The 11,565-nt window shown below is 38.5% G+C and overlaps 1 protein-coding gene across 4 annotated transcripts in view; it reads right to left on the bottom strand.

The window, feature by feature from the left end:
• Window positions 1-1,061: 1,061 nt before the first annotated feature.
• The window catches only part of CRYZ (crystallin zeta), a 22,926-nt gene continuing 12,422 nt past the window's right edge, over window positions 1,062-11,565 (bottom strand). For all 4 annotated transcript variants that reach the window (XM_006775907.2, XM_015571893.1, XM_006775909.2 and 1 more), the window contains exons 5-9: window positions 8,354-8,405; window positions 3,634-3,783; window positions 2,526-2,627; window positions 2,331-2,426; window positions 1,062-1,915 (exon numbers count right to left, since the gene is read on the bottom strand). In XM_006775907.2, the coding sequence (XP_006775970.1) occupies window positions 1,751-1,915; window positions 2,331-2,426; window positions 2,526-2,627; window positions 3,634-3,783; window positions 8,354-8,405 (565 nt within the window). In that variant the 3' untranslated portion in view covers window positions 1,062-1,750. The remainder of the gene's footprint in view (window positions 1,916-2,330; window positions 2,427-2,525; window positions 2,628-3,633; window positions 3,784-8,353; window positions 8,406-11,565) is intronic.

Raw genomic sequence — 11,565 nt, 5'->3', positions numbered from 1 at the left:
TCCAGGCGTCTGTGGGTCCTTGCCTTCTAAGCTGCCCACAGCAGCCATCATAGCTTTGGCCTGACAGGGAAGGGTGAGACTGGGCCAGGAGGGTCCCAAAGAAGGGCCAAAAGGAGCAGAGAGCCAGGCCCTCCAACTGGGGCACCAAAACTATTCTCACTTTTACAGAATAATGACTCCTTCATCTTTTTGTATGGGAAGGAATCTTTCATTTTAGGATGTATATAACATACTAGTTTCTAGAATCATGATATTGTTTTGTTTTTACTCCTCACCTAAGGATATGTTTTTGTTTTAACTGATTTTGGAGAGAGAGGAGGAGAGGGAGGGGGAGGGAGGAGGGAAGAGAGAGAGAGAGAGAGAGAGAGAGAGAGAGAGAGAGAGAGAGAGAGATTAATTGATTATTTCCCATACATGCCCAGACTGGGAATTGAACCTGCAATCTAGGTATGTGCCCTGACTAGAATTGAACCGGAAACATTTTGGTGTATGGGACAATACTCCAATCAACTGAGCCACCCTGCCAGGGCAACATTGGTTTTGTAACACTTTTTAAAACATGTTATTTCACAGGGCACTAATTTATAAAAGAAATAGTGAATGAACTTAAAAAATGCTAATAGCAAAACACTTCAGCCATGGCACATACAGCCAGAGGCCAATGACAGCCTTCAATTATAGAAGTGAGCAGGGCTTTCTGTTCACTATTAAAGCAGAATTCCATGTTCAGGTAGAAACATGACTGTCATTCAGCAGAACCAATCAGGTCATGAGGACCAACCACATAATGCTACAACAAATAAGAGGCTGTGTTCACAGGAAGAAAAAACAAGACAGAATTAGCAATTAAACCTCATTTCCTTGGACATAATGTTGATGGCAAGATTTCTAAGCAATCACTTCTTTAGTTTAGATAAAGACTTCCAGCACAGAACACTGTTAGAACGGGGCCATTAGGAGCTATATAAAAGTGAAGTAAGGCAAGTAAAATATACAAACACAGTTTTTAATTTCCCACAGAATCATTGCAGGTTACCATGTTATGAAAACAAAAGCAGATCATTCTTAATGTGTCAAATTTATTTACTTATTTTTAAAAATATGACCCCCATCACACAAATATATAATTCTAAATCTAATTTGAAAGCAAGTCAGTCAAGAAGTATCTATCTTGAGACTATGCACCAAAAAGGGCTGCTGTCCCAGAATGTACAGACCACTGGTAATCAACCATGAGCATAGTGAATGTTCCAATATTTTGGTAAATATTAGAAATTTAACAAATATTGTTTACCTGGCCCTTCCAGGCAGCTTGTAGATCCAGATAAGATTAGCTTGGACAAGGGGTCTTGTTTAGTCCCCAAAATCTGCAGAGTCCAATACAGGTCTGGGCTAATCAGAGGTGAAAGAAACTTTCGAAGGAGAAGTAGGCTTAGAAATCAAGCAGTCTTATTTCCAATTAGCACATTTTAATCAAAGGTATGAAACTAATGATCAGGTAACAGGAGTATCTACAATGCACCCCAATGTCAATGACCACAACATTCTACTTCCTACTATGCCTTCCTGACTACAGCATAAAGAATATTGTCAGCTACAACATTCCCAATGCCCAGGATCTCTAAGGACAAATCTTGTTTTTTAATATAAGAAACTCACTGAATTAAATGAATGCCAATTAAAGCAGAGATAGTGTAAGTAAAACTGGGATAAGAGATCTAATTACATTGGAAATACATGAAGAAATTAATTATGACACGAGAAGAATCATTTTTCCAGTAGCCCCACTGCTATGGATGATGTTTTCATGAGCCTGGACCACCTTCTCCAATGGATACTGAGAACCTATTACAGGTTTCAACCAACCAACTTCCATTCCAGCTTGAAGAGCTGCTGCAAATTGCCGAAATTCTTCCTAAAGTGAAAGAAAAAGGTGTTTGCTTTTTTTTTTTCTTGTAGAGGAACATATGAGTTGATTTTCAGAAGCATTAAATATTTTCAGAATCTAAAAAAGCATGGTTTCTTACAAATGTGTGGCTTTTGTCAACTTATCCAGAATTACAGAAAAAGAGTCCTCTATATTTGTTTGAGACAGTATCTGATTACAAAGTACTTACTGCTCTGAAGTGATTACAAATAGTATCTTCTTTTTCTCTCAAAAGTGTCCTGACTTGGAAGATAAATGATATTGTCACCCTCGTTATCTTCCGGTGACTAAGCCTTAATGCACACATATAATCAAATAACTGAGTTTAACATCTGCTTAAACTTTCAGCCTGCCTGATTAGGCAAATTTAAGTTACCAAAATCACAATGACTTCTTTTCCTACCTTGGTTGATGAAAACAGAGCAACTCCAATTATACTAGCTTCCTTTGCCATGGTGTCCCGGGGGTTTATTTCAATAGGACCTCTGCTGCCAACAATCTTTTATGAAGAACAACATGCTACAGTTAAAGATTACTGCAACATAGTGTTAAATTATGATAAAACTTCAAAGTGGTAAAAAAAAAGAGAAACACTTACTATTACTCGTCCTCCATATGATAGAAGATTCAAATCATTACTAAGATTTACGTTAGCTAACATTTCAATAATAATATCAATTCCTTTTTCGCCAACAGATTTCTATATAATATAAAGGAATGCAAAATAAGTTAAGAAAGCAAGTAAAAAAAAAATCTATAAAAGTTTTAATTGTCCCGTGTATTACAGAAAAGTGTTTTGAATGATATAAACTACAAGACCTCATGGTCTTAAAATTAGATTACTGCAAAACAAAAATATCTTCTTAAAGTAAATGGCTGTTTTTCAACTTTGTAAATACTCTTGGAAATTGATACCAGGAGTGAATACTCCATTAATTGTAGGTTTCCTAGACATATAACAAAGGAGTGCCTTTACTCAGTTTTGTGGCAAGTTGATTTAGTGGTAATAAACTCTCACTCATCCTTTCCTTAGTTTGTAATGACCTAGTTTACATAGTAATCAGTAACTAGAAAACTCTAATTCTTTCTCAACATGAGCAAGTACTTTGAGGGTTAGCAAAGTAATCAGTGTTTAGTAAATTGCTACTAGAGCACAAATGGAGAACTTCAGAATCTGCTTGAATTCTATTGTAGCAACGGAACATATGCAACAATTCACTAAATGCTACCTCACTGCTTTGGAGGAAGTAGTGATTAGTCCTCCAAATTTTGGAGTCCAAAGCATCTGGTTAACAAATAAATGCTCTTCTCTAGTCTAGACAGATCCAGTTTGTAATCTTAGGATACTTCACAGTCCATGAAAAATTTATACCAATAGAAATTATATTAATAACACCTAACAGATGCAAATATAGAGCTGTGGATTTACTTAAACTGTGACTGGCATTAAATTTTGATAGCTGGAAGACTTGAGAGGCAAAATTTTATTTGGCAAACATAAACAAGACAGAAATAAGAGTGAAAGTTTAAAAATTAGACATCTCTGCCTTTTAAATGAAAACATTAAAACACACATAGGCAAAAAAACATACAGGCATTTGAAAAAAGAGGCAAACAACTTTAAGAGAGTGGTTAAAAAGAACTTATAAAAATGTGTCTCTCAAGAAACAAAATTTTACTTATATAAAACTGTAGAATAATTTTACCTTAATTTTATCAATATAATTAACCTCTCTGTGATTAAACACTTCATGGGCTCCATTTCGCAAAACGATGTTTTTTCCTTCCTCAGTACCAGCTGTGCCCAAAACCTTTAAGCCATAAGCTCGAGCAATTTGGCATGCTGCTAGTCCTACCTGAAAAACAAAATACAACCCAATAGTTTTATTTATTTTTTTAGGGGGAGGGTGCACATTTTTTATTTGTCAATTACAGCTGACACCAGTATTATTTTATATTGGTTTCAGGTGTACAGCCTAATGGTGAGACATATATGACAATTTATGAAGTGATCCTCCAATAAATCTAGTACGCACCTGGCACCATACATAGTTATTACAATATACTGTATTATTGACTGTATTCCCTATACTTCACATCCACAAGACTATTTTGTAAATATCAATTTGTACTTCTTAATCCCTTTTAGCTTTTTTGTCCAGCCTCCCAACCCCCTCCCATCTGGCAACCATCAGTTTGTTCTCTTAACCCAGTATTTTTGGATTCTTTGCATCCTTGCAAACATTTAAGTATAGATAATGAACTCAAGGTTCTTCTAAGTCCTGTTCTATTATTAAGGAAGTTCAAATATAAATGAGGAAATAAGGACAATAGGTAGCTTTTATTGAGCATTTATGAAATGCCATGTTCCACACTAAATAATATATATGTATCACTGATAGAGGTTGATTATTATTCCTAGTCTATAAATAAGAAAACTGAAATTATAAAATGTAAGTAACTTGCCCAGGTCACAGAGATGGAAACAAGAGCTGGACCAAATCAGACTGCAAAGCTTGAGTTTTTAACCAATGCATCAAAATGTTTACTTAGTTTTGTGCAAAGGTACAGGGTTTAGAGATGATCAAAATATGTTCACAGACTTCATACTTTAATTATACATATAAAAATACTCTATAATAAATGTTAGGCCTCTACCATTTAAGTGGAAGAGACAGATACATGGGCAAATTAATTTATTCATCTATATTATAAACACTTATTGAGCGTTTACTATGTGTGTGAAATGGTACTTGACCCAAGAAACTTACATTCTAAAGAAGGGGAAAGATGATAAACACAAAAACAAATACATGAACAACGTAAATTTAGAAAATAAAAAGTCTGAAAAAAATAAAACAGCCTACTGGGTTAGAAAGAGATAGGGAGAGGAGGCAGTTCACTCGTTAGGAAAAGCTGCTGTGAAGAGATGAGGCCTGAATGAAGTGAGGGACAAGCCACGTGTGACGATCTGGGAAGCCACGCGGAGAATGCTGCAGGCAGAATGGTCACGGCTAACTTGGTGGAGTGGGAATGAGCGTGGTGTGCTCAAAAGAAAGAGAGACAATGTGGCCTGAGGGGCACACGGGAGAGAGTGGAGGAGGCCAAAGGGGCACGGAGAGGCCGAGGCACACACGGCCTTGGGGGTGAAGGTTGGGATTATATTAAAGAACCATGCAGAGCTACCAGAGAGCTTAAACTGGGTGTGATTTGATTTAGGCCTTAAAAAGAATACTCAAATTATGTAAGAGGGAAAAAGAAGGTTTAGGGGAAATAAGAGTAGGAAGACCAGTTAGCAGCTGATAGAGTGGTCAAGATAAGAGGTGAAGCTGGCTTGGACTAAAGTGACCACACCGAAAAGAATAACAAGTTCAGATATAATTTAGAAGTAACCTGAAGGGCCTTTCTCATAGATTGTGGGATGGAGGAAGAAGAAAAATCAAGGATGTCTCCTAGGTCTTTGGCCAGATTAACTGGGTGGATTAATGGGATAAGGAAGATAAGAGAGGATCAAGTTTGTGAAAGCATCAATAAATCACTTTGAACATTCTGAATTGCTCACCTAACAGGTGACATTCAGTAATCAGCTCAATATGGGTATGGACTCAAAAGAGTTTAGAGCTGGAAATAATAAACCTGAGATTTATCAGTTTACAAATGGTATTTAAAGCCATAGGATTAGATGAAATCATTAGATCACCACAAAAAAAAAATGTGCTTAGGATAAAGAAGAAATAAACATATACAGATATAAGCAATTATTCAAATTACAATACTAGGCTATATATGTTTAATTACATGCTAAATGAATGGTACAGATAAGTATCACAAGCATTTACAGCAGCATTTCTCAAACTTGGCACTATTGACATTTTGGGCCACATAATTCTTCCCTGTGGGGCTATCCTGTGCATTGAAGGATGTTTAGCATAATGTCTGCTACCATCCAGATGCCAGAACCCTCTACCCAGATACAACAACCAAAAATGTCCCCGGACAGTGCCAAGTGTCCCTGAAGGAGGGGAGGTATGATGCAACATCACCCTTTATTGATAACAATTGGCTTAGAGGAAGGCAAAATCATTATGGATTGGGCATGATAGAAAACAAGTGAAATGATTATGGAACCTAATAAAAATTATCACAGCATCACAAACTCTCAGGCCTGAGATAGACCTGTCAGGCATGCAAGCATGAAAAGCCTGAACTCAGTTGGGTTACGACAAGAATTTGTTTGATTGAACCAAAACAAACGTATGAAACTCACTGTCTGAGACAGACATTCAATTCCATGAAGTGAACTATGGGATTATTAGCATGATCAATTTTTACTATTTGAGTTTTTAATTTTCAATTAAAAACTTCAGTTAAAAAAGGCCTTTAATAAAACCACATTTTAACCTAGGATTTAATGTAACTGTTTCTCCTTAGCCTCTCACTACTTTAAAGGGCACTCAATTGCTATCATAAAGGCACTGCTTATTCTATTCTTGACAACAATTATACTAGCCATACTCCCCCAGTAGATTATACAGCATTATGTGTCTACACTTTTCTTCTATTTACTTTGCTGACATTATAATAGGGCACTCCCCACCAAAATATCTGGATAATAGCTGTGCTAGTAAGTTCCACATCAATTTAAATACACAACATAATCCCAAAGGAATTTGAATTAAATGAGGACAGAAAGTACAAACAGAAGCAAGAAAAGCCCTGTGCTGTTTCCCTCTAACAGGGCAGGGGGATCAGAAGTGCTTCACACACCAGGTCGCCGGCCTATCCCTGCCAGCCAAGGATGAACAAACTCAGCCAGCACAGAGAACAGCGTGGATTTTGCCTTAAAAAAAATCATGGTGAAGCGACTGGGCTTTTTACAAGAGGGTAAAGGGAATAAAAGAGATTTTCTCCCCTCTTCCTATTAAAATTTCTCCCTTCTCTACAGCGTACAAGGTGCGCTCTCTGAAAGCCAAAGTGATTTAAATAAATTTATGTTTGACAGAGCCTTTCATTATTTAGGGTTGAATTTAATTTAACCCCAAAATAGCCTCTTTGGTGAAGCTAACCAATGAGAGCTCTTGACAAGATATATTTGTCATGTTTTCTCAAGCCCCATTAGGAGAATCTTCGTGTTTTTTAGCAAACAGTCTGATCTGTGAAATCCTTCAGAATTGATCTAGTTGAGGTACACACAGGATGCTGGTGTGAAACCTTGCAATTCATCTATCTAAAGTAACAGAGACACAATGGACTGAATTGTCTGCATTACCTGGCCACCTTCAAAGGTAAATTCACATTTTCAGGACGCCACTCATTATTCTGGAGACAATGTACCGTTTAATAGGTTACTTCTTTCAATCTCCTGTGCAGAATACCTAGTGCTCTGACAGGCTTAAGCAGCTTCTCAAGGTGAGTCTTCAAGCCCTAGTCAGTGATGACGAACCTCTGACACGCGAACTCATTTTTTTGGTTGATTTTTTCTTTGTTAAATGGCATTTAAACATATAAAATAAATATCAAAAATATAAATCTTTGTTTTACTATGGTTGCAAATATCAACAAATTTCTATATGTGACACGGCACCAGAGTTAAGTTAGGGTTTTTCAAAATGCTGACACGCCACGCTCAAAAGGTTCGCCATCACTGCGTCCCTTTCTGTTAAAACTGCAAAATCCTGCCTCTATAATTTCTAAACCTCTACTTGCAGGATAGAGTTTGTATGGATTTCTTGTTCAGTTCCGACCTCAGAGCTCTAACTTTTCCTCTAAGCTCCTCAAAGACAGATTGACAGCAGGTTTCTTGAAGAGGTTTCTGACAGCCCTGCGTTCGGTGACTTCACTAAAGGGCTTAGTTCATACATTCTGAGTCCCCATTTCCCGCACCGCCACTAGCATTTTAAGCCACGGGTTGTGGTGTTAAGGACACAGCTGCATACTTTGCGTGGTGAATGTCACCAAAGCGCAGCCGGCAGGCCGCCGAAGAGAGACAGAAAGGACAAAGAGTTTAGTGTGGCTTGCAGTGCTGTCTGGGGCAACATATGTAAAACTTTAATGAGCCTTAGTTCCTTATCTAAGGGAATAAGGAATTAGTATTCATCTTAAAGAACTGTTTATAATTCTACATAAGCATTCTTATTATATATGCCACTTGAAGGCAAAAACAAAGCCAGTTTATCTTGGTCCACACTCAACACAGGTGAAAAACCTAATAGATATATTTTCAATGGGGTAATCTGGTGAATTTATTAACCAAGAAATGCTACACTAATGACAAGGAATCACCTTCAGAAGACAAAACTTACAGAAGCTTTACCACATAAAGGAAAAAAGCACCCCTGACTATATTTATAAATTTGGTTTTGAAAATGGACTTAGATGTGCAACCCAAAAACAAAAGCTCATTTAAAAATAAAGAAAAATACTTACTCCTCCACTAGCTCCATGAACCAGAACACTCTCTCCAGCTTTCCCACGGGCGCTGCAAAAGAAAGCACAGGTTCATCACCTCACCTTAAACCTAATTAAGCTAAGGTACTTTCAATTATTCTCAAGGAACTCCTACCCTCAGTCCAGCTACCACTTACCCAAAGAGGAAACTCATTGTGAGACATTCTCTAGGCTCCAGGCAGGGGTCCTCAAACTTTTTAAACAGGGGGCCAGTTCACTGTCCCTCAGACCGTTGGAGGGCCGGACTATAGTTTAAAAAAAAAACTATGAACAAATTCCTATGCACACTGCACATATCTTATTTTGAAGTAAAAAAACAAAACGGGAACAAATACAATATTTGTATTTGCATGTGGCCCGCGGGCCGTAGTTTGAGGACCCCTGCTCCAGAGGATCAAACAATGACTCTTCAGAGCCACAAATAAGAGAAAACCTCAGTTCATTTATTTATGCAACACCCGTTATTGGAGTCTATTGTGTGCCAGGCCCCGTGCTGGATGCGGGATCACCTCATGGTGCTATATGAGAGGCTGCAGTCCTTGGAGGCATGCTAGTGAAACTGCTGAAGCTAGAGGAACTGGAGTTTCTCCTTGACTCCCACAGGAAACATCCCAAATCAGGTCCATTATAGCCAGGCACAGAGCACTGCCCAAGTAAACACAGTGGCTGGACTATTTAAGAAAACAGGTTTACTTTTCCATGCCTTCAAACATCAGGTTGCACCATCCTTTCAGCCCTCACTTCAGGAAGCAATGTTGAGTCAGCAATGATAAGACCATAATAAATACAATAAATCTTGCCACAAAGGTTCCCATGTCACGCCTAAAAGGTCCAGATCCTCTGAACTCGCTGTGTTTTACTTCTGGCTCACACCTCTACTTTTCTAATATTCTGAAAACAAGGAATGCGCAGCAAGACAGCAAGGGGATCCTTTATTATTCCAGATGGACAAGTGCAGTATCACAGCTGTGGTTGGTCCAGATCTGGCTCTGAGAGGATCTCTTACTTCCTAGAACAATACGGGGTGGCCACAGTCACTATGTTCAGTCTGGGAGTGAGAACACGGTAACCTGGAGTCCTGCTCCAGGCTGTGTGCCCACAGCTGACAAATGGCAATTATGAGAAGGAAATGAAGCTTCTCCAACCCTCTTGTGGGAGATGAGGGAATTGGGGGTAGTGAATTAAACTGAGGGTTTCACATGATAAACTACAGTAACTATTACTAAAACACTTCAACATTTGAAAAGTTAAAATTCAAATGTAAGGGAATAGGACTACTAATGTTATACTATGGGATATGAAATACTTCCCAATGAATTTTTAAAAACTCTTAACCCCTCACACACAATGAGCACATTGTCCTAAATCCCTGGACCTGTGGTGGGTGGAGAAAGAGCAGGCTAACCCTCTCCGAGATCCCCACTGCCATGACCCTTCCACCCTGGTGTGGAGTCACTGTGAGGGTTATTTATGTGCCAGCTTAAGGTCAAACATTGTTCTGAATGTTTCTTTCAAGGTGTTTTTTGGGTAAGAGCAACATTTAAATCAGTAGGCTGTGAGTAAAGCAGATTGCCTTCCATAAAATTGATGGGCTCATCTAATCAGTTGAAGGCATTAATAGAGCAAAAGACTGACTTCTCCCAAAGCAAGAGGAACTCGGCCAGCAGATTGCTTTTGGGCTTAACTGAACTCTTTCCTGAGTCTCCAGCCTGCTGGTCACCCTATCAGATTTTTTTTTCTTTTTAGACTTATCAAGTCTCCACAATCATGTGAGCCAATTCCTTAAAACCTTTCTCTCTCTCCACTCTATATAATAAAAGGCTAATATGCAAATCAACCGAACCATAAAATGACCGGTCTCTATGCCACACACTGACCACCAGGCATCAGACACTCAATGCAGGAGCTGCCCCCTGGTGGTCAGTGCGCTCCTACAGGGGGAGTACAGCTCAGCCAGAAGCAGGCCTCTAAAATATATATGTATGTATGTATATATATATATCTCCTTTTTAAAAGAATAGTCTCCATTCAAAAAACAAATTTCCTCTTCCTTCCTCAACCCAATCAGCTTCTGTTTCACAACTCTACTGAAAACAATCTGACTAAAGTTACCAATGATCTCTTAATTGCTAAGCCCAACTGCTATTTTCCAAATACACCTCGCTGCTGCTTCCCTCCTTAGAAGCAAAATCAACTACTACCCCTAACACTATCAACCCTGAATTAGTACTTATTCTGTGCCAGGTTCTATACTAAGAAGTATGCATTACTTCATTTAATTCTTGCAACATGCCTATGAGAAAGGTGCTATTAGTTTTTCAAATCAGTAAGCTGAAGCTGAACAGGAAAGTAACGTGACCAAGGTCATATAGCTAATAGTGGGTAAAGACAGGACTCCAACCCAGGTCTTCCTTTTTTCAAAGCCCACGAGCTTAACAAATGTTTAATGGACACCATGGCTTCTGGACTCCCTTTGTCTAAGAATAACTGCTTTTGGTTCTTGGGACCCTGCCTTGTACCTCCCGACTATACCCTTAAATGCTGATATTCACTAAGGCTCCATTCTCACTCCACTGTTCTTCTCACTCCCTGAGGGATTTCAAGCCCTTTCATCTCGTCAGCTCTCACCCACACGCTGATCTCCCCAAATGTACACCTCCAGCCTTCAAGCTTCCGACTCTTTCATCCAGCAGCCTGCTAACTTCTCCATTAGGATGTCTGTCTTAGTTTTAGGTCCAAAACTGAACTTAGCTTCCCTTTGAAACTTTTTCCTCTTTTTTTTTTTTTTTTTTTTTGGTCACAGTTAAACATTACTCAAGCTAGAAAGCTAGAAGTATTCTTAAGCTCTTCCTTTATCTCATTCTCCATATGTAATGAACCAAATATTCCCAATTTTACCTCTAAACTTTACCTTTTCTCTTCACCTCTTCCTCCATGACCCTTGCTCTGGCCTAGAAGATACTCCAATAAGACCCTCCCATCTCCTTCTCCTTTCCTATGGTCAAATCCGTCCTCCATACAGCTGATAAGTGATACCAATAATACAAAAAGATGACAATATCAGTCTCCTGAATAAAACATTTCATGAACCCTCAATCCCTTACAAAACAATGTGTGAGCTTTATAATCTAGCTTTTACAATCTGAAACCTACAGATGTGGTGATGACAGCTAACATTTATTGAGAGATTA

This window comes from Myotis davidii, unplaced genomic scaffold, assembly GCF_000327345.1.
Source record: "Myotis davidii unplaced genomic scaffold, ASM32734v1 scaffold128, whole genome shotgun sequence".
Classification (NCBI taxonomy): Eukaryota; Metazoa; Chordata; class Mammalia; order Chiroptera; family Vespertilionidae; genus Myotis; species Myotis davidii.
Note: the sequence above shows the minus strand (reverse complement) of the source record. Positions and strands in the feature narration are given on the sequence as shown.